This window comes from Lissotriton helveticus, chromosome 3_2 (genome assembly GCF_964261635.1).
Source record: "Lissotriton helveticus chromosome 3_2, aLisHel1.1, whole genome shotgun sequence".
NCBI classification, from domain to species: domain Eukaryota; kingdom Metazoa; phylum Chordata; class Amphibia; order Caudata; family Salamandridae; genus Lissotriton; species Lissotriton helveticus.
This window is the reverse complement of record NC_136062.1, coordinates 136,911,105-136,934,476: the sequence shown is the minus strand read 5'-3', so window position 1 is coordinate 136,934,476 and position 23,372 is coordinate 136,911,105. Positions and strand designations below refer to the sequence as shown.

Genomic DNA, 23,372 nt, shown 5'->3' with positions numbered 1-23,372 from the left:
CACTCTACCCCTCTCACGCTCTCTTCATTGACCTCTCCCCATACCGCTTTCCTTCGTGATGCTGCTTTTTACCTTCTGCTTCTCTTGCATGTTCGGTCTGTCTCTCTGTCGCTCTCACAGCCCATGTCTATCTCTCTGTGCATCCGGGCCTCTATCCACCTCTCTGTCTCTCCACCCGCACCCTTCTCGCCCTCAGTGGCTGACGCGGTCACGCTGTACCCCGGCCTCTCTCTCCTCCTCTCTCTCGCGTCTTCCCTGTCTATCAGGCTCAGTTTGTGTCTCTCTCCAAAGCCCGTTTACCCCGGTCTCCCTTCCTGCAGCCCTGACCCCCTTGACAGCATTCTCTGTTGTTTTTTGCATTCTCTTTAACACACACTTTACCTCATCAGTGCTCTACAACACTGACATACATATCTTTAAATCTCAAACTGTATTCTTTTCTCCCTCTCACATCTCATGTTCTCCCCCCTCCATCTCTCTCTCAGCTCACTCGGCTCTCTCTTCAGTACAATGCTCTCCAAGCCTTCACTCCGTCCCCCGCCCTAGAATCTCCCTTTTTAGGTCGAGCTGGAGAAAGCAATGCTTCGCATTGCGTCCAGCTCGACAACTTATGTCGCCCGTCTCCTGGGAATCTGAGACAGGGGTCAGGCACGCGCCGCGATTGGTGTCTGTGGACGCGCACGTCCAGGCCGGCGCCGTGCACATCTCCTGCCTCAGATTCCTCGTGCGCAAACACACACATACACACACACACCGGCAGGCACACACACGCACGTGCGCACACACACACACGCGCGCGCACACACACACACAGACACACGCACACAGACACGCGCACGCACTCAGACACACGCACACACACAGGCACACACGCGCGCGCGCACCCCCATCCCCCCACACTTACCGGGGTCTTTTCGCGTGTCCCTGTCTCCCTCGGCAGCCAGCGGGTCAGTCTTGTCAACAGGCGGGGCTCTCCATGACCACGGGAGCTCTGCTAGCTCACAGGCAAATCTTCCGACTGGCTACAGAAGCGCGGGTTAGGCTCCCGTCTGCTTCCTGTTTGCGGCCCCACCCCCGTCCCAAAACAGGTTGCCTGGCTTCCTTTCCAATCCGGGCTGCGGACATAAAGCCCGCAGGTAGGTGTATCACAAAATATCTCACAATAGGAACAATTAACATTGGTCTTTGTCCCTTGACTTGAATTTTCCAGCGTGGAATTTCTACATATGCGCCTACTTGCCTAGACCCACAAACAATGAGCCTTAATGCACGGCCCTTAATACGACCCCAGTCCGCACTTGACGCAATAATTATTATGCCCCAGGGGTAATACTGACCCCTGCAGCCAAAACAGCGGGGGCGCAAAACCTTCAATAGGGCCACATTCCGAATCCGACCAACATCAATGAATATCTTTAAGATATGTGAGATTCAGGGGTACAGAAAAACAAATGAAGGAGTACCACCAGTGAGAATTCACCAGTTGCTGTAGGGGTGCACGGTTTCTTTCGAAAAAAGGGGAAAAATCTCCTTTTATTAGAAACCCCTCACTCATCACCTAGTGATGACATGCTTCATCATCGGGGTCCACCCTAATGACCTAGCGTCATCAGGGTGTGCTTCAACACCTGATTGCAGTGGAGCAGGTTGTGAGTGATGGTGCGTGAACAAAAGGGTAAGTGTGTTAAAAATTGTCCTGGTTTTAACTTAGAAAAATAAAGACTTTTTATTGGTAAGTAACTGGACAATGTTAAAATCGTGGCGAGATAAAGTGAGGGCAGTGATGAGCCCGTGTATCTCTTTTATGTGTTGGGTCTACATGTTTCAACCTTGGTGGTTGTGTTGAACCAGGTTTTCATCAGGACCTAAAACCAAAATGGTGGATGGTCTGCGTCCCCTAAAAGACGCACCCGATCCTACCATATGGAACCACTGGATGGCAAAAAATGTGCCCGTGGTATATGCTCGCTCCACAGTGGGTGAGCTGTAAAAATCAAAACACCTGTAAAAGAAGTATGGACATTTGTCACATATTGATCGTATTTACAAGCCTGTAACGTAGTGCAGTGCTTCAACGTTGTGTCAGCATGCGGTCTCACCCCGTTACATGGTGAATTCAGTGGTAGCATAATACTGTTAATATTGCCGGTATTCGCGCTTTACTCCAACATACTTCTAGTGGGAGGAGGGAAGTGATAGTGCACAATGCGGGGCGGTGAGTATTAACCGCAACTTGCACACTAAAGAAGTGCTGTGATTGTTTTCTTATTCACAACTTGCACGCAGTACTTTAATTCATCACCGCGTGGTACTGTCTCGCATACTAATTAGTTTGTGCGAGGCTATATCAACTTTGGATCGTGCATGCACTGTCATTGTAAAATTGTACAACATAGGACAAAAAAACGAACATGACACAGACGTTTGACAAACACAGAGAGTATAACCAAGGCTCACTCTCAGTGGAGTGTTCGTGGACTTCATGGGGCAGGGGAGGTTACCCTCGTGATAAAACGTATTCTGTAAGGGAATAGATTGTAAAGGGGCGTTATTATGAGCGCGAATGGTTTCTGAGCAGCCAAGCCCTGGTTGCGCTCGTGGCGGCGCTCGTTCGTGGTAGAACATGCCTTGCATTAAAGATTAGATCTCTACTTACAGTTTTCGCCGAGGATTGTTACTTGCAACCTACTGCCTGCACCGCCCCGTTAGTAATGGGATGGGTGTAGGCGGAAGTAAATAAACCGAGCATGAAGCCGTGATGGGCGTGGTTAAGCCCCGATCACGTGCTCGGCAGCCCGGCAAACTGAGGCTCTGGGACGGTGGCTCAACATGGTCAAAGCGGTGCAACACTAGTGTGTGTTCGAACCGCGGGCATGAATCTTGAGGTCTCGCCATTCATGATTGATATAATTGGATTTATTATTCAATCACTTGCCTTTATTATATATATTATTATATATTTCTTTGGACAATATTATCAGTCCGCTTTTCATTAATTACAGACTGTTGTGCCCGCTTTTTGTAATCATCCTCCATGCCCGCGGTTCAATTCATCGCTGACATCTTATAACTGACCTCGGGTCAGGAACTAAGCATGCAGTTTACTATTGGTCGATATAATCCGGAGCAATGTCCCCGAGCAATCAGACTTAATTACGCTTGTGTCTGGAACCTTTATCCCTTGAATGTTTTGTAAATGCCTGGCAAACGTAGCGTCTCCTCCCTGATTCTCACTTTTACTGTCTCAGGCACTGGTGCAAACTCTGTCCTGCTCACCAACGTGGCTCGCAGTCCGGAACCAAACTTTAAGCACATTTTCTACCGCAACGGGGCTATCGTTCCATTTTTTGCCTTCTCCGGTCAACACTGTTAAGTTTTTTTATTCAAAGGCTTGAATTCTGCATCCCTGTCCAGTTATGGCTTCTTTCTTTCTTTCTTTCTTTGCTTTATAGTCACTGTGCTGTCCACATCACAGGCTGAGTTTGTTGCTCTGGCGTTTTGTAGCTCTGATAGCACTATCAATGTAATACCAAGCATTGGCATAGCCAATAAGTCTCGTTTAATGGACGAGCAATGCACAATATAAAGTATTTGTACGTCTATTGTAAAATGTGGGATGGTTTTAAACGACTCAAAATGCAATGTATGGCAGACCTGGCTTACGATGTTACACATGCATTGGGTCCTTAATAAGAACAAATGTAACTGAAGTGGGTCTAAAGCACCACAAGTACTTCCTCTTTTGTAATCGGATGTAAGATTCCACAGCTGTCATTAAGTGTCCCGAGGTCCTGCTGTCACGTTAATCGGATACAGGGGTTCCCTCTTCTGGAGCAGCTAAATGCTAGCCTGTACTGCAAGTCCGTGATGCGCCACATGTCTCTTGGATGGTAGTTGACATAGAAATTGTCGGATGTTTGCGGTGGCGACGAGGCTTCCTTTTCAATAATTAGCATGCTGGTGAGATCACTGCACAAGAGAAGGGGTCAGGCACTGTTGATAGCTAAACGTGCCAACGTTGTAAATAGGCTCCAATAAAACTCGCTATAGAAAAGTATTGGGCTGAAATATTATTTTGGACAGTCCTAACAATGTTAAGTATTTTATAATATAAATAACTAATAATTACTACTATAAATAAACTGTAGTACATCTAAACCAGAGTTACTTTAGACCTCAGTATTATAGGCCTGCCCCCTTACACACTGCCCACTCCAAACTGCCCCCTCACACTCTGCCCACTCACACTCTGCCCCCTCACACTCTGCCCCCTCACACTCTGCCCCCTCACACTCTGCCCCCTCACACTCTGCCCCCTCACACTCTGCCCCCTCACACTCTGCCCCCTCACACTCTGCCCCCTCACACACTGCGCACTCACACACTGCGCACTCACACACTGCGCACTCACACACTGCTCACTCACAGTGAAGTAGTCCACGCATACTGCACCCTCACACACACTGCCCCCTCACACTGTGCACTCACACTACTTTAGGCCACACACACTGCACCCTCACACCCCGCACCCTCGCACACCTTGCACCCTCACACACTCTCATTACACTGTGCCCTCACACACTGCCCCCTCACACACTGCCCCCCACACACTGCCCCCCACACACTGCCCCCTCACACACTGACCCCTCACACACTGACCCCTCACACACTGACCCCTCACACACTGACCCCTCACACACTACTCACTCACACATTACTCACTCACACTACTTTAGGGCACACACACTGCCCCCTCACACCCCTCACACACTGCCCCCTCACACATTGCTCACTCACACTACTTTAGGGCACACACACAGCACAATCACACCCCGCATCCTCACACACTGCCCCCTCACACATTAGCCACCACTCGTCACCACAACAACATCACTCAGCACCACCACAGCATCAATCTGTGCAACCATTCAACAACTGGTTCAAATATGTTCTCTCAATATTTCAAACTTTATTACAAATGTCACCAAAAAAATGTTAATATTTCACTTCTGTTCTTGGATTTTCGTCACAATAAAATACACTGAACATAATCTTCACAAAAGTTATTTACAAAAGTTTAAGCTATTGCCATTATAAATTACAATAACTTTAATTTAAGTATTAATTATTTTTAAAAAAACATTGTTATTTGTAATATCAATACATCTAACTCACGTAAATACAACACATATTGCATTACAAATGCTATAGGTGTCACATTTGCGAAAGCTATAACTATTGGCATTGTAAATGACAAAGCTATTAATTTCGCTATTTTCAAAACCAACACAAATAAAAAATGTGTCAGTTACAATACCAATAGCTCAAACTTTCCTAATGCGAGACCTATTGCATTGCAAATGCTTGTTTTACTTCTGTCATCATCATCAAAGTAGCTTTATTCTGTTTTAAGAATACAAACCAGAACAAGCATTTGCAATGCAATAGGTCTCGCCTTTGGGACCTTATATGTGTTTAGCCATGCAACAGTTGATGTTGTTGCACCAAGGATATTGTGCTGGATAACTAAACACTTATAAGGTCCCAAAGGTGAGACCTACTGGCTATGCCAATGCTTGTTTAATATGCAATGAAAAACAATTGTGCTGGGTAGTAGTGAAGCACCACAATTTCTGTACCAAGCAGTAAAAGAATTATAGAGGCCAGCAGTGGTACATTAAGAAGCAAATTATTTGACACTTTTATAGCAATCAGAGGGACATTTACACATACCTATTTATTACAAAGTTTAATTGAAAGCTATCTACACAAATCGTTTCTTGCTTGATTACCACTGCCGAGTGTCACGCAGAGATATTTTTCAATTTCTTTTCAATTCTATTCATTCATTAGGATGGGCTTTTCCTAGCACTCATTATTTGAATGGGGCAAGCAATACGTTATCGTGCTTTTTTAGCGAGTGCTGATACATCAAAGGTCTTTAAAAAACATGACACATTCATTTTTGTTAGGCAAAGGGGAGGTTAAGTGCCGCTCGAGAGTCTAACTTTGCCTGAACTTTGTCCCTGGTTTCTGCAGCTCGCTACTGGAGTAGCTGGGAGCTATCGTACCTCCTGGGGGCCATTTGCTGCTCAATCCGGCCGCAGTGGAGGTGAGAGGCGCGGCGAGCGGGACTGCGAGGTCCAGCTCTCCTTGCAACACCGCCAGCTGGTTCCTCTTCCCGCCGCGCCGCGCCCCCTCCCAGTGCCACGCCCCTCTGCCTGGAGTCCTTATTACTTCTCGCGGCCCCCGCTCTGCGGGTGCCGCTCAAGAGTCTAACTTTGCCTGAACTTTGTCCCTGGTTTCTGCAGCTCGCTACTGGAGTAGCTGGGAGCTATCGTACCTCCTGGGGGCCATTTGCTGCTCAATCCGGCCGCAGTGGAGGTGAGAGGCGCGGCGAGCGGGACTGCGAGGTCCAGCTCTCCTTGCAACACCGCCAGCTGGTTCCTCTTCCCGCCGCGCCGCGCCCCCTCCCAGTGCCACGCCCCTCTGCCTGGAGTCCTTATTACTTCTCGCGGCCCCCGCTCCGCGGGTGCCGCTCGAGAGTCTAACTTTGCCTGAACTTTGTCCCTGGTTTCTGCAGCTCGCTACTGGAGTAGCTGGGAGCTATCGTACCTCCTGGGGGCCATTTGCTGCTCAATCCGGCCGCAGTGGAGGTGAGAGGCGCGGCGAGCGGGACTGCGAGGTCCAGCTCTCCTTGCAACACCGCCAGCTGGTTCCTCTTCCCGCCGCGCCGCGCCCCCTCCCAGTGCCACGCCCCTCTGCCTGGAGTCCTTATTACTTCTCGCGGCCCCCGCTCCGCGGGAGCCGCTCGAGAGTCTAACTTTGCCTGAACTTTGTCCCTGGTTTCTGCAGCTCGCTACTGGAGTAGCTGGGAGCTATCGTACCTCCTGGGGGCCATTTGCTGCTCAATCCGGCCGCAGTGGAGGTGAGAGGCGCGGCGAGCGGGACTGCGAGGTCCAGCTCTCCTTGCAACACCGCCAGCTGGTTCCTCTTCCCGCCGCGCCGCGCCCCCTCCCAGTGCCACGCCCCCCAGCTATACCTAGGAGCACCTGGGCACGCGCATCGCGGGACGCGCGCGGGGCGATCACCGGGGCGAAGACCGGGCAAAGAGCGGGCCGTTTTAGGCCGTTAGAGGCCGGAAGAGACCGGACCGGCCCACCCCTCTAACGTTCCCGCTCTTGTCCCCCTTAACTTACCCCACAATGGCGACCAGATCTTTACGGAGTAAGTCCACCCAACAAGGCCTAAGTACTCTGGAGAAATTTTTCCCAAAAGCGAGCTCTCAAATTAGTACTTGTCACTTATCTACAGATTCTCACCTCCTGATGGGCCCTGAAAGTGTGTTTCTGGACCATGGGGAAACCCCATCAACAGATGCTAGTACACCGAATCCCCCGGACGCTACTCACATGTCACTACTGGACAGTATAGACCAGACTATTGAGTCGGTCCTCCAGCAACTAAGAACTCCCCTAACACAGAGGGATAGGAATTCCCCCCGCCCACTTGGGATTTCCGACCATTCCCCCTTGTCGGATAACATGGGAATAGACATGCTTGAAGCGGGTCAGGGCGTGCTGTCTCTAGAGCCTGCAGCCAGTGGGGGGGGAACATCCTTCAAAAAGGAAAAGGTCCAAGGAAGCAAAGGGGGCAAAAAGGGCAAGAGTTGACATAGCTGAATCAACTTATGAAGATAGCACAGACATTTCACTTTCCCCTGACCTCATCGTAGCGGGGTCTAGGTTAGATCCCGGGGGCTCTTCAGCCCCGGTGTCACTACCTTTGCCGTCGGGCCCATTTATTTTTGGTGGGGTAACTTCCAACAGTGCAGATACTATAATTAATTCACTCACAGCCATCATTAAAAATTTGCTAACCCCCATTGCAGTAAGATTGGATGCCATAGAGAATCAACTTCAGTCCATGGGAAATAGCCACACTGGGAAAAGTCCTGGGTCAGGTACAAACGTTCCTATAGCCTCCGGGGATCCCCACGTGGGAATAGACCACTGTTCCTGTATTGCCCAAGGCCCCTAATAGGGTATCGCAGAGCACAATCGGTGCGTCTGCTTCTCAGGCGCGCCCTTTGTTGCCTCTAGCACCTGGGCCTCCTGTCCCGGCTCCCAGGAGATCCAAGCTGCCTCCTGCGCCGCAATCGGGGGGGGTAGCGAGTGCCACCAATGCCCCGACTGGTGGTATCGCTCCCCCGCCTGATAGGCGCAGGGTGGTTAACTTGCCTCCAGAAGCGGTCCCTTATACGGCAATTATGGTAGGAGTTCCTGAGCTAACCGGTGGTATAAGGGAGACCCAAGATTCCTTACGCAACAAGGTTATCAGTTGGCTTAGTATTAATAGGCCGCTGCCTCCGAACCTGAAAGGCGAGGTCTTGATGGTAAGGAGGATTCCATGGATTGGCCCTACCCCAAAGAATAGGACAGGGGACTGTATCATCCTAAGCTTCAAAAGCCCACACGTTGCAAACTACATCTGCAACTGGCTTGTAAGGCCTGACAAGTCCAATATTGAGTTAGTACCCCTTTCATATTTCTACCCTAGTGACAGTAACACGGTGACAGGGAGCAAGAAGGGGTGGACTAGAGTAGGCTCTGCTGTGGATGGCTCGCGATACAGACCTAGGCATTATTTACCACCTGCCCAGACCAATTTTATACACCACAACAGATTTTCCTGCTTGGATCAGGTCGACTGACCACAAGCCAGGGAAATTTTTTCTGGTCCTAGGAAGAGGATGGATGAGGTGGTGCAAAGCCTAGTGGGTTCGGGTACAGCCCCTGTGACTGATCCTAAGCGGCATGATAACGCTAAAGAGCGAATGCCTGATATGGCTGATATGGCTGATAGTTCGGGACAACTGGGACCCTCCCCTATTACCAGCCCTGCCCACATTCTGCAACCTGGGGTGGCGGACTTGGTCGAGCCTTCCACAAGCGTGGCTTGTTGCAATTGCCCCCTAGATACTAACTTATCCTTGGCCGCCGTGCAACCACCTTCTGGAGGCCAAGGTAGCCTGCCACCGGACCAGGGGTTGAGAATTCTCTCATGGAATGTGGCAGGAATTGCAAACAAGGAGGGTCTACCGGAGTGGGATCAGTTAGTAGCTGGCAGTGATATCCTCCTCCTTCAAGAAACATGGGCGAGGGATACCCAGTCTAGGAGAGGGTTCGAAGTATTTGAAATCCCCGCCAAATGGAGTGGGAGGGGGAGGCCATTGGGTGGCTTGGCAATCTGGATTGCGAGTCACACTGGGTGCCAGGCGGAGCAGCTCCATACGTCTTCGCAGGACATTCAGTGTGTTCGGCTCACATGGCCTGACAAACCATCGTGGGCCATTGTTAACGTCTACTCGCGTCCAGTAGCCTCGTCAAATGAATCACCAACCTTAAACGATCTGTCCTCCTTCTTGGGCCAACTTCCGGGAGACCTCAAGGTGGTGCTTGGAGGAGACTTCAATTGCCACTTTGAACCTCTGGAGGGGTTACTGGATGGTGCCCTTACGGCCGAGGATGACTACTGGGGGGTGCCACCCTCGTCTTCTCCCCACCCCAAAGCCTGGTCTCCTCTAGCACTCCAACTCATGTCCCTTACCTTGAATTGCGCACTGAGGGCCTGTAATGGTCGTACTCCTTCCGATACCCCCTCAGTGTGCACTTTCAACAGAAGGGGCCATGAGTCGAGGCTAGATTACATCATGGTGGACATTACACTCTGGCCAAAAGTACTTGACTTTGGGGTGATAAATAGGGCAGATAGTGATCATAATGCCCTTTGTCTAAACATCCAGTGCCCTCTGCCCTCGGCGGCTGTATCCCCAGTAGAGCGAGGGGAAGACCTGGGGGAATTGCGCCTCACGACAAATAGGCGCCGGGTCAAGTGGGGGAAGCTGGTGAGCTCAGAAGAGGCTATCACCAAGCTTTATGAGCTGGCACTCCCAAGGTTCATGGAGGTGGATGTACTTCTGGTTGAGCCAAGGATCCCAGAATTTAATGAGAAACTGGGTAATATACACCAGGACCTAGTGAGGGATCTGGCTGAGGTTTTCTACCCGGTGGTGCCAACTCGAAAGAAAAAGACCCATGTTCCCACCTGGTATACCTCCTCCTGCAGGGCAGCAAAATCCGAGCTCATTGCTGCAATAAAAGAGGGGTCCAACAAGGCCAGGGTATGTGACCTCAGGAAACACTATAAATCAGTGATGGTGACTGCCAGGGCCGAGTGGGACTGGACCCACTGGCAGGATCTCCATGATGCCCTAAAAGCCAGGGATTCCCGGAAATTTTGGGCCCTTGTAAACAATGGGACTGGGGAGCTCATTAAAGCAATCGAACCTAATATTGCCCCCGCGGTTTGGGAGGCCTACTTTGGGGTACTTTATCAGGACACTGACTCCTGCCCTGATGTAGCTCTGCAAGTGCCTCTGGGCTCCCAGGTTTCTGGTATGGAATTATCCTTGGGGGAAGTGGAAGTTGCCCTGGAGCATTTACCATTGGGGAAAGCGCCAGGCCTGGATAGGCTACCCGGGGATCTCTTTAGGCATCACCCGGACATCTGGGGTCCATACCTTCTTATTCTTTTTAATGGCGATCCCCGGGTCATGGCTGGGGGCAGAGATTGTACCAATCCACAAGAAGGGATCTACTCTGCTCCCCGCCAATTACAGGCCCATAAGCCTAATTGACGTCCCCCAAAAGCTTTTTGCGCGCCTCATTCTAAACCATCTCACAGACTGGGTCGAGGACAATGACATCATGAGCCCCCTTCAGGCTGGCTTCAGGAAGAACACGTCGACCATGGACCAAATTTTCCGCCTCCTTCTCCTATATTGGAAGACGGTCACGCTAGAGGGCGGACGGTTGTACATGGTCTTCGTGGACCTGAGGTCAGCCTTTGACCTCGTCCCCAGAGGCAAGCTATGGGAGGTTCTGAAAAAGCTAGGAGTACCCCCCCACCTTCTTAGTATCATCATCAGGTTGCATGAGAACAACTTTGCACAAGTAAGGTGTGGGAGGGATGGTAAGCTCTCGGGCAAATTCCCGGTCCGTCGAGGCGCCAGACAGGGCTGTGTCCTGGCCCCGACCCTGTTCTGTCTGTACATCAACAGCGTCATTCAACATCTTGACGCTGTTAAAGACAATGACGCCCCGCTTCTGGCAGGCAGGAGGGTCCCGGCAATAATGTTTGCCGACGATACCCTCCTGCTTTCCAAATCCCCAATGGGGATCCAGAGGATTGTGGACGGCTTTGGCATTTTCTGTCGTCAGCATGGGTTGGAGGTGAACACGGGAAAAACCAAGTTCATGATCTTTAACCCCCCCACCAAAACCAGACCCAACCCTACACTGGGGGATACCACTCTTGAGAGGGTCTCGACCTTTATATATCTGGGGGTATCACTGCAAGAAAATTTATCATGGGACTCCCAGGTAGCGAGATCTAGGCTGAAACTCTCCCAGCTATCGGGCGCACTCCTGAAGGTGGCTAACAAGTCCACCTTTAAGCCTGTAAGCCCGGCCCTGGAAACTTACAGGTCCCAAGCGAAGGCAGCAGCCTCTTATGGCAGTGAGCTATGGGGACATAAAGCAGGCAAGGTCATGGCAGGGGTGGAAAATTGTTTTCTTAGGCGCTTACTTGCTCTCCCGCAAGGTACGCCACTCCTCCCCTTAAGACTCGACCTGGGCCTTCCCTCTATCGCCGAGGATCTTCTGTCGAAGCCTGTGAAGTTCTGGCATCGGATTTGGACCACCGAGGAACTGCATCACTATAGACAGGACCTTATTCACGTCATGAGGCTGAATACCAACAGCAAAATTCCCTGGCTGGCATTTATCAAGTCGGAACTGTTTAGCTTGAATCTGCCAGACTTATGGGATGACCCAGCTCAGGGCTGCCAAAGGATCTCGCGAAAAACCCTTGCCCAGCTGTATAAGAATAAACACCTTGCTGCCATGGTTAATGCTCATGATAGTGGCACCCTGACGGGACGTTTTTTAGAATCCAAAAATTCTTATGTATTTGAACCTTTTATGGATTTTATCTTTCCTCTTTTGGCGAGGAAATTGTTCCTGCAATGGAGGTTTGGTACACTCCCTACTAAAGTTTTTACCTATAAATGGTCTGCAGGGGGTGACAAACTCTGTCCATGCTGTAAAGCCCACGACGAAGATGATCTGCACATAATGTTTTGTTGTCATGCTTACCGGAGCCCGAGGAGGCGCTGGATAGCACCCTTGTGCCGGAATTTGGGCTTTAGGAAGTACCCATAGGCTTACAGGGTTATGAAGACCAACACTCTGGGCCATATTGTGTTTGCGGTTTCAAAATTTTTAATGGCAGCATGGATAATAAGGAAGAAAATGTCCCCCTGATTTACATTATTTTGCATCTTGTACCTTATGCAGGCCTAGCAGGACCTTTTTATTGTATATATTGTGTTTTAAATGTATGTATTGCTTTTTATTGCATCTTTTATGGCCCATGTGGCCGAAATAAAGAATTTTTGGATTTGGATTTGGATTACCACTGCCGAGTGTCACGCAGAGATATTTTTCAATTTCTTTTCAATTCTATTCATTCATTAGGATGGGCTTTTCCTAGCACTCATTATTTGAATGGGGCAAGCAATACGTTATCGTGCTTTTTTAGCGAGTGCTGATACATCAAAGGTCTTTAAAAAACATGACACATTCATTTTTGTTAGGCAAAGGGGAGGTTAAGTGCCGCTCGAGAGTCTAACTTTGCCTGAACTTTGTCCCTGGTTTCTGCAGCTCGCTACTGGAGTAGCTGGGAGCTATCGTACCTCCTGGGGGCCATTTGCTGCTCAATCCGGCCGCAGTGGAGGTGAGAGGCGCGGCGAGCGGGACTGCGAGGTCCAGCTCTCCTTGCAACACCGCCAGCTGGTTCCTCTTCCCGCCGCGCCGCGCCCCCTCCCAGTGCCACGCCCCTCTGCCTGGAGTCCTTATTACTTCTCGCGGCCCCCGCTCTGCGGGTGCCGCTCGAGAGTCTAACTTTGCCTGAACTTTGTCCCTGGTTTCTGCAGCTCGCTACTGGAGTAGCTGGGAGCTATCGTACCTCCTGGGGGCCATTTGCTGCTCAATCCGGCCGCAGTGGAGGTGAGAGGCGCGGCGAGCGGGACTGCGAGGTCCAGCTCTCCTTGCAACACCGCCAGCTGGTTCCTCTTCCCGCCGCGCCGCGCCCCCTCCCAGTGCCACGCCCCTCTGCCTGGAGTCCTTATTACTTCTCGCGGCCCCCGCTCCGCGGGTGCCGCTCGAGAGTCTAACTTTGCCTGAACTTTGTCCCTGGTTTCTGCAGCTCGCTACTGGAGTAGCTGGGAGCTATCGTACCTCCTGGGGGCCATTTGCTGCTCAATCCGGCCGCAGTGGAGGTGAGAGGCGCGGCGAGCGGGACTGCGAGGTCCAGCTCTCCTTGCAACACCGCCAGCTGGTTCCTCTTCCCGCCGCGCCGCGCCCCCTCCCAGTGCCACGCCCCTCTGCCTGGAGTCCTTATTACTTCTCGCGGCCCCCGCTCCGCGGGAGCCGCTCGAGAGTCTAACTTTGCCTGAACTTTGTCCCTGGTTTCTGCAGCTCGCTACTGGAGTAGCTGGGAGCTATCGTACCTCCTGGGGGCCATTTGCTGCTCAATCCGGCCGCAGTGGAGGTGAGAGGCGCGGCGAGCGGGACTGCGAGGTCCAGCTCTCCTTGCAACACCGCCAGCTGGTTCCTCTTCCCGCCGCGCCGCGACCCCTCCCAGTGCCACGCCCCCCAGCTATACCTAGGAGCACCTGGGCACGCGCATCGCGGGACGCGCGCGGGGCGATCACCGGGGCGAAGACCGGGCAAAGAGCGGGCCGTTTTAGGCCGTTAGAGGCCGGAAGAGACCGGACCGGCCCACCCCTCTAACGTTCCCGCTCTTGTCCCCCTTAACTTACCCCACAATGGCGACCAGATCTTTACGGAGTAAGTCCACCCAACAAGGCCTAAGTACTCTGGAGAAATTTTTCCCAAAAGCGAGCTCTCAAATTAGTACTTGTCACTTATCTACAGATTCTCACCTCCTGATGGGCCCTGAAAGTGTGTTTCTGGACCATGGGGAAACCCCATCAACAGATGCTAGTACACCGAATCCCCCGGACGCTACTCACATGTCACTACTGGACAGTATAGACCAGACTATTGAGTCGGTCCTCCAGCAACTAAGAACTCCCCTAACACAGAGGGATAGGAATTCCCCCCGCCCACTTGGGATTTCCGACCATTCCCCCTTGTCGGATAACATGGGAATAGACATGCTTGAAGCGGGTCAGGGCGTGCTGTCTCTAGAGCCTGCAGCCAGTGGGGGGGAACATCCTTCAAAAAGGAAAAGGTCCAAGGAAGCAAAGGGGGCAAAAAGGGCAAGAGTTGACATAGCTGAATCAACTTATGAAGATAGCACAGACATTTCGCTTTCCCCTGACCTCATCGTAGCGGGGTCTAGGTTAGATCCCGGGGGCTCTTCAGCCCCGGTGTCACTACCTTTGCCGTCGGGCCCATTTATTTTTGGTGGGGTAACTTCCAACAGTGCAGATACTATAATTAATTCACTCACAGCCATCATTAAAAATTTGCTAACCCCCATTGCAGTAAGATTGGATGCCATAGAGAATCAACTTCAGTCCATGGGAAATAGCCACACTGGGAAAAGTCCTGGGTCAGGTACAAACGTTCCTATAGCCTCCGGGGATCCACATGGGAATAGACCACTGTCTCCTGTATTGCCCAAGGCCCCTAATAGGGTATCGCTGAGCACAATCGGAGCGTCTGCTTCTCAGGCGCGCCCTTTGTTGCCTCTAGCACCTGGGCCTCCTGTCCCGGCTCCCAGGAGATCCAAGCTGCCTCCTGCGCCGCAATCGGGGGGGGTAGCGAGTGCCACCAATGCCCCGACTGGTGGTATCGCTCCCCCGCCTGATAGGCGCAGGGTGGTTAACTTGCCTCCAGAAGCGGTCCCTTATACGGCAATTATGGTAGGAGTTCCTGAGCTAACCGGTGGTATAAGGGAGACCCAAGATTCCTTACGCAACAAGGTTATCAGTTGGCTTAGTATTAATAGGCCGCTGCCTCCGAACCTGAAAGGCGAGGTCTTGATGGTAAGGAGGATTCCATGGATTGGCCCTACCCCAAAGAATAGGACAGGGGACTGTATCATCCTAAGCTTCAAAAGCCCACACGTTGCAAACTACATCTGCAACTGGCTTGTAAGGCCTGACAAGTCCAATATTGAGTTAGTACCCCTTTCATATTTCTACCCTAGTGACAGTAACACGGTGACAGGGAGCAAGAAGGGGTGGACTAGAGTAGGCTCTGCTGTGGATGGCTCGCGATACAGACCTAGGCATTATTTACCACCTGCCCAGACCAATTTTATACACCACAACAGATTTTCCTGCTTGGATCAGGTCGACTGACCACAAGCCAGGGAAATTTTTTCTGGTCCTGGGAAGAGGATGGATGAGGTGGTGCAAAGCCTAGTGGGTTCGGGTACAGCCCCTGTGACTGATCCTAAGCGGAATGATAACGCTAAAGAGCGAATGCCTGATATGGCTGATATGGCTGATAGTTCGGGACAACTGGGACCCTCCCCTATTACCAGCCCTGCCCACATTCTGCAACCTGGGGTGGCGGACTTGGTCGAGCCTTCCACAAGCGTGGCTTGTTGCAATTGCCCCCTAGATACTAACTTATCCTTGGCCGCCGTGCAACCACCTTCTGGAGGCCAAGGTAGCCTGCCACCGGACCAGGGGTTGAGAATTCTCTCATGGAATGTGGCAGGAATTGCAAACAAGGAGGGTCTACCGGAGTGGGATCAGTTAGTAGCTGGCAGTGATATCCTCCTCCTTCAAGAAACATGGGCGAGGGATACCCAGTCTAGGAGAGGGTTCGAAGTATTTGAAATCCCCGCCAAATGGAGTGGGAGGGGGAGGCCATCGGGTGGCTTGGCAATCTGGATTGCGAGTCACACTGGGTGCCAGGCGGAGCAGCTCCATACGTCTTCGCAGGACATTCAGTGTGTTCGGCTCACATGGCCTGACAAACCATCGTGGGCCATTGTTAACGTCTACTCGCGTCCAGTAGCCTCGTCAAATGAATCACCAACCTTAAACGATCTGTCCTCCTTCTTGGGCCAACTTCCGGGAGACCTCAAGGTGGTGCTTGGAGGAGACTTCAATTGCCACTTTGAACCTCTGGAGGGGTTACTGGATGGTGCCCTTACGGCCGAGGATGACTACTGGGGGGTGCCACCCTCGTCTTCTCCCCACCCCAAAGCCTGGTCTCCTCTAGCACTCCAACTCATGTCCCTTAGCTTGAATTGCGCACTGAGGGCCTGTAATGGTCGTACTCCTTCCGATACCCCCTCAGTGTGCACTTTCAACAGAAGGGGCCATGAGTCGAGGCTAGATTACATCATGGTGGACATTACACTCTGGCCAAAAGTACTTGACTTTGGGGTGATAAATAGGGCAGATAGTGATCATAATGCCCTTTGTCTAAACATCCAGTGCCCTCTGCCCTCGGCGGCTGTATCCCCAGTAGAGCGAGGGGAAGACCTGGGGGAATTGCGCCTCACGACAAATAGGCGCCGGGTCAAGTGGGGGAAGCTGGTGAGCTCAGAAGAGGCTATCACCAAGCTTTATGAGCTGGCACTCCCAAGGTTCATGGAGGTGGATGTACTTCTGGTTGAGCCAAGGATCCCAGAATTTAATGAGAAACTGGGTAATATACACCAGGACCTAGTGAGGGATCTGGCTGAGGTTTTCTACCCGGTGGTGCCAACTCGAAAGAAAAAGACCCATGTTCCCACCTGGTATACCTCCTCCTGCAGGGCAGCAAAATCCGAGCTCATTGCTGCAATAAAAGAGGGGTCCAACAAGGCCAGGGTATGTGACCTCAGGAAACACTATAAATCAGTGATGGTGACTGCCAGGGCCGAGTGGGACTGGACCCACTGGCAGGATCTCCATGATGCCCTAAAAGCCAGGGATTCCCGGAAATTTTGGGCCCTTGTAAACAATGGGACTGGGGAGCTCATTAAAGCAATCGAACCTAATATTGCCCCCGCGGTTTGGGAGGCCTACTTTGGGGTACTTTATCAGGACACTGACTCCTGCCCTGATGTAGTTCTGCAAGTGCCTCTGGGCTCCCAGGTTTCTGGTATGGAATTATCCTTGGGGGAAGTGGAAGTTGCCCTGGAGCATTTACCATTGGGGAAAGCGCCAGGCCTGGATAGGCTACCCGGGGATCTCTTTAGGCATCACCCGGACATCTGGGGTCCATACCTTCTTATTCTTTTTAATCCATCTTAGGAGGTATGGCGATCCCCGGGTCATGGCTGGGGGCAGAGATTGTACCAATCCACAAGAAGGGATCTACTCTGCTCCCCGCCAATTACCGGCCCATAAGCCTAATTGACGTCCCCCAAAAGCTTTTTGCGCGCCTCATTCTAAACCATCTCACAGACTGGGTCGAGGACAATGACATCATGAGCCCCCTTCAGGCTGGCTTCAGGAAGAACACGTCGACCATGGACCAAATTTTCCGCCTCCTTCTCCTATATTGGAAGACGGTCACGCTAGAGGGCGGACGGTTGTACATGGTCTTCGTGGACCTGAGGTCAGCCTTTGACCTCGTCCCCAGAGGCAAGCTATGGGAGGTTCTGAAAAAGCTAGGAGTACCCCCCCACCTTCTTAGTATCATCATCAGGTTGCATGAGAACAACTTTGCACAAGTAAGGTGTGGGAGGGATGGTAAGCTCTCGGGCAAATTCCCGGTCCGTCGAGGCGTCAGACAGGGCTGTGTCCTGGCCCCGACCCTGTTCTGTCTGTACATCAACAGCGTCATTCAACATCTTGACGCTGTTAAAGACAATGACGCCCCGCTTCTGGCAGGCAGGAGGGTCCCGGCAATAATGTTTGCCGATGATACCCTCCTGCTTTCCAAATCCCCAATGGGGATCCAGAGGATTGTGGACGGCTTTGGCATTTTCTGTCGACAGCATGGGTTGGAGGTGAACACGGGAAAAACCAAGTTCATGATCTTTAACCCCCCCACCAAAACCAGACCCAACCCTACACTGGGGGATACCACTCTTGAGAGGGTCTCGACCTTTATATATCTGGGGGTATCACTGCAAGAAAATTTATCATGGGACTCCCAGGTAGCGAGATCTAGGCTGAAACTCTCCCAGCTATCGGGCGCACTCCTGAAGGTGGCTAACAAGTCCACCTTTAAGCCTGTAAGCCCGGCCCTGGAAACTTACAGGTCCCAAGCGAAGGCAGCAGCCTCTTATGGCAGTGAGCTATGGGGACATAAAGCAGGCAAGGTCATGGCAGGGGTGGAAAATTGTTTTCTTAGGCGCTTACTTGCTCTCCCGCAAGGTACGCCACTCCTCCCCTTAAGACTCGACCTGGGCCTTCCCTCTATCGCCGAGGATCTTCTGTCGAAGCCTGTGAAGTTCTGGCATCGGATTTGGACCACCGAGGAACTGCATCACTATAGACAGGACCTTATTCACGTCATGAGGCTGAATACCAACAGCAAAATTCCCTGGCTGGCATTTATCAAGTCGGAACTGTTTAGCTTGAATCTGCCAGACTTATGGGATGACCCAGCTCAGGGCTGCCAAAGGATCTCGCGAAAAACCCTTGCCCAGCTGTATAAGAATAAACACCTTGCTGCCATGGTTAATGCTCATGATAGTGGCACCCTGACGGGACGTTTTTTAGAATCCAAAAATTCTTATGTATTTGAACCTTTTATGGATTTTAGCTTTCCTCTTTTGGCGAGGAAATTGTTCCTGCAATGGAGGTTTGGTACACTCCCTACCAAAGTTTTTACCTATAAATGGTCTGCAGGGGGTGACAAACTCTGTCCATGCTGTAAAGCCCACGACGAAGATGATCTGCACATAATGTTTTGTTGTCATGCTTACCGGAGCCCGAGGAGGCGCTGGATAGCACCCTTGTGCCGGAATTTGGGCTTTAGGAAGTACCCACAGGCTTACAGGGTTATGAAGACCAACACTCTGGGCCATATTGTGTTTGCGGTTTCAAAATTTTTAATGGCAGCATGGATAATAAGGAAGAAAATGTCCCCCTGATTTACATTATTTTGCATCTTGTACCTTATGCAGGCCTAGCAGGACCTTTTTATTGTATATATTGTGTTTTAAATGTATGTATTGCTTTTTATTGCATCTTTTATGGCCCATGTGGCCGAAATAAAGAATTTTTGGATTTGGATTTGGATTACCACTGCCGAGTGTCACGCAGAGATATTTTTCAATTTCTTTTCAATTCTATTCATTCATTAGGATGGGCTTTTCCTAGCACTCATTATTTGAATGGGGCAAGCAATACGTTATCGTGCTTTTTTAGCGAGTGCTGATACATCAAAGGTCTTTAAAAAACATGACACATTCATTTTTGTTAGGCAAAGGGGAGGTTAAGTGATTTGCCCAGAATCGAACCCTGATTCGAGGTCGATCGCCTTAGCCGTTAGACCAACTTCTCTCCCCAAAAGCATGTTCTATTGCAAGGTAATTCCATTTCATTAACTTGATTACAATAAAAAACTTTCAATCTGTTTTCTGTTTATGCTGTGGGTTTCCAACAACCTTTCACAATTGTGAATATATGCAATATTGGGTCTTCACAATCAAAACATATCTGAAAAAAGTCAATTAGATGAAAGTACCAGGTATGATAATGGTGTTTTCATAGAACGAGGTCTGACATGTGCCCAAGCTAACCAGATAAAAGCCAGAATCTCAGGATGGGCATCACGTTCATAAGTTACATTTATTTTAATTGTGTATACATTTGCAGGGAGTGGATTTCCTGGAAATCTGGTATTGATTTGGCACCCACCTATATTCTAGAGGATTTAGGAAGGTTGCTTAATACAGTCAGTACATATATATTTGTAATGCAATATTTAACGTACTCACTCTTCTAAACTCCTTTTTTCTCCCTTGTCAATCATGGTCATCCCATTCTGGATTTGGAGATGTGGTTTCTGAGCCATTAGCTTCTTCATCGTAGCAGAACTGATTGAGCCATTTAAATGGGCATGAAGCTCCTAAATGAAGAGCAAATATATTCAAGAATAAGATTTGCTAAGTAGTACAATTATTATATATGATATGCCTTGAGCTGATACATTTAGTGAAGGATCAATTATTCTGAAGAAACAGATTGATATTAAATTTCATTATTCCATATCCCTTGTCATATAAAACCAAGTGTGTTAGATAGACATAATGTGGGTGCCTTTTTTAAGAGTACATAATCAATCAAAAAGTTCTTTATTCGATTTTAAGAAATTAAATCATAAATGAGTCAAACATAAATCAAGAGAAATACCATCCATCAAGAGAGTAACGTCTATTAAAACTAATAAAAAGGTTAAGAATAACGTAGTAACAGTTTAATCCAGAGGAGCTCGATCCCTATAAAGTGCAGCGTGTCAAAGAAGATACATTTGTACAGATTAAAAGCACCCCCGCAAATATACTGCGAGTGTTACAGTTATAATCTGCATTCCGCCCATCAATTATTCCTTTTGCCTTTGTCGTCCTACGTAGGAAGGGTGAGCCCAGACGTGTGTTTCGTGCTCACTACAAAACTGGATTCAAGGTAGCCTGGCTGATGAGAGGTGATGCCTCAAAACTGGTCTCATGCTGGTTTCCGGTCCAGGGTCGGACCTGGCTTGGCTGTTTGGGCTAGACTGTTACCATGAGCAACATGGTCGAGACTGATTTGAACATGGCTGGGTCCAAACTAGGGTGGCTGGGGGTAAATGTTTGCATTGTTTAATATTCCATCCATCAATTATTCCTTTTACACTTATAAAGCAAAGCATAAAAAACCCTTCATAAACTTCCATTGATTTCCTGTACCTAACAGCCATTTTTAAAAAGCACAAACATTAGGGCTGCTTACCGACTGTAAATACAATAAAGTATCATTACATTTCTGGAACGTCAGTGGTTTTAGGATGTGTTTAAAACAGATTAAAAAAAAGGGTGGTACTATTTACAAAAGAACATAAAATGCAATAAAAAGATTGTTTTGTAGCACCATTGCAAGGGCAGACTGGTAAATGGGTACTCCAAACCTTGGACTCGTCAGACAGATTGCTGATGGGGGCAAAACCGCTGCACTGATATGCTAGACTAAAGTGCAGCCTTTGACACCGTATCCCACGTCCTTTTGTTGGGACAGTTGTGGAACTGTGGTGTCGGTGATACGGCTTTATGCTGGCTAGTTTCCATCCTCCAAATCGCACATTGCAGGTGGTTCAACAACCGTTATTTTATTGAGGTTTACTCAGAATTTTCAAGATTCCGAAACACAGGTTGCCTCATTGCGGCAGGGGGGGTTAGTGCTCTGCTCGGAGCTCTACGTTGTTCAATCTTTACATGTGTCCCCTTGCAGATATCATTCAGCATCACGGCTTCAACACTGTGTAGTACGGCAATGACACATTGCTTATTATCACACTGTTTCAGGCTGAGGGAACCTCTGCAGCTTGGCTTAGACCTTGCCAGGCCGATATCAGTGTTTCTATATTACTGGACACGTGTTGGTGACTTACTCGGGCCCAGATACATGCTGCCGACAGCAGTAACAATGCTGCTTGCTTGGGACTGGAGTCTGCTATTTTTGTAGGTGGAGTGGGTAAGAGTTTTCTCACCTGCCTAGTATTGCAGGTACAAAGATGAAGAGGAGGCAGCACAGGTTTTACAAGCCGAGTAAGCAATTCGCCATTGCATTCATTCTACAGTTTCCACACAGTGTACTAGTTATGTGCTCTTGGCCCTAACTGGGCGCCGGAGCATACTGGCCGAAGCGAAGTATTTACCCCTACCGGTGTGAAAGTGATCTTTTGCCCACAGTGAGATGGTGCTAAGGTGAGGTGCCGGTACACTCGCTGACCACACCAAACAGCTCACATTCGGGTGAGAAGACCTAAAGCACAATACCAAATAGGACAAAAATGGTCTTCTATGAGGCCAGCTTTCGCTAAACTATCTTGGCTGCCTGTAAGGAAGAGAGTTTCCTTTAAAGCTATGTGTCTCTGCCACAAAATTGTGAACGGGAAAGCACCCCGTTACATACATCCTCTGGTGAAGTCGTATCGACCTAGCAAAAGCCTCAGAACTGCCAGGCCCTCGCTCACCATTATTCCTGGGGGGAAAAAAAGCCTGCAAGGGAGGATGCTTCTTTGGCTTCTAAATTGTGGAACACTATGCCTTTAGATCTGAGACAGGAAGGGTCTGAACCAACCTTTTGCAAGAAACTTAAGACCTGATTCTTTAGGCAAATGTAGGGCCTGATGAGCGCGAAATGTTAAGGGTCAGTACAAGAGATAGTATTCTGGATGGAGTAACCAGCAGCTTTACAAATCACCTAATTAATGCTAACCATCATTCTGTGCCTGCCCTTAATCTGAGATGTAGCGACCTTTCCCATTGTGAGAGCTCCAACTGCAGATAGTATGCCATCACTCTGAAGCTAAAAACATTGTACATTGTCATTTTGATAACCTCAAATATTGCATTAAAGAGATGTGGAATTCCTATAGCCCGCCCAGGACATATTGTTTGGGGTCAAGGGCAACAAGATGTCATGTGTATTTTGTCCTTGGGACAAGTAGGCCAAACACCCTACAGCACAAACCCTTTGCCTGCCAGTTTACAGTACCATATTATAGACCAGTGGCATTGTCTGCAGTTAAGGTAATATTTGTGTCTATGTGGTAATGCTGTGCAAACATGTATTTATGGTCCATTAATGCAAAGCCTTTATTATTAGGGTGAATGCTCTAAGTAAATGTTGTAAGCCTGGACTGCACTACTGACAGTGGTTCCAGTATAAAAATGTGTACACACGTTTTCAAAGTTTAGCAATATTAGGCTATGTATAATGCTCCCAGAATGCTCTCTGATTAGATGCAAATATTTGCAGAAGATTGAAAACAAGGTTGATGATTCTTTGCTTTCTAAATAAAATGCTCACACGAAAACGCCAGTAGGAATAAAACAAATTTGCTTAACTACTGTAAACATTTAGGTACCATTTCTTTGCAGCATCATTCAGTAAAAAGTGTTCATGTATGCTAGTATTTCCCAAAATTATTTATAATGGAAAATCAGTGTAACCAGTTTCAATAAGGTTTTGGAAACAAAAAAATAAACAAGCACTGGCAAATCCAGTGGCTATTAAAATGGTGGTCTGCCTTTTGATTTTGTCCCTCACAGGCCAGGTCGCCCCCCTCCTGCTGCTCAGCTCCACTGGAGTGCCAGCACCTCTCCCCATTGCT

At 49.5% G+C, this 23,372-nt stretch overlaps 1 protein-coding gene across 1 annotated transcript in view; it reads right to left on the bottom strand.

Moving 5' to 3' along the window:
- MAPDA (N6-Methyl-AMP deaminase) overlaps positions 1–23,372 on the bottom strand; it is a 173,548-nt gene that overhangs the window by 133,225 nt on the left and 16,951 nt on the right. The window contains exon 2 of the mRNA XM_078684933.1: positions 19,996–20,126. Coding sequence (XP_078541059.1) covers positions 19,996–20,126 — 131 coding nt within the window. The remainder of the gene's footprint in view (positions 1–19,995; positions 20,127–23,372) is intronic.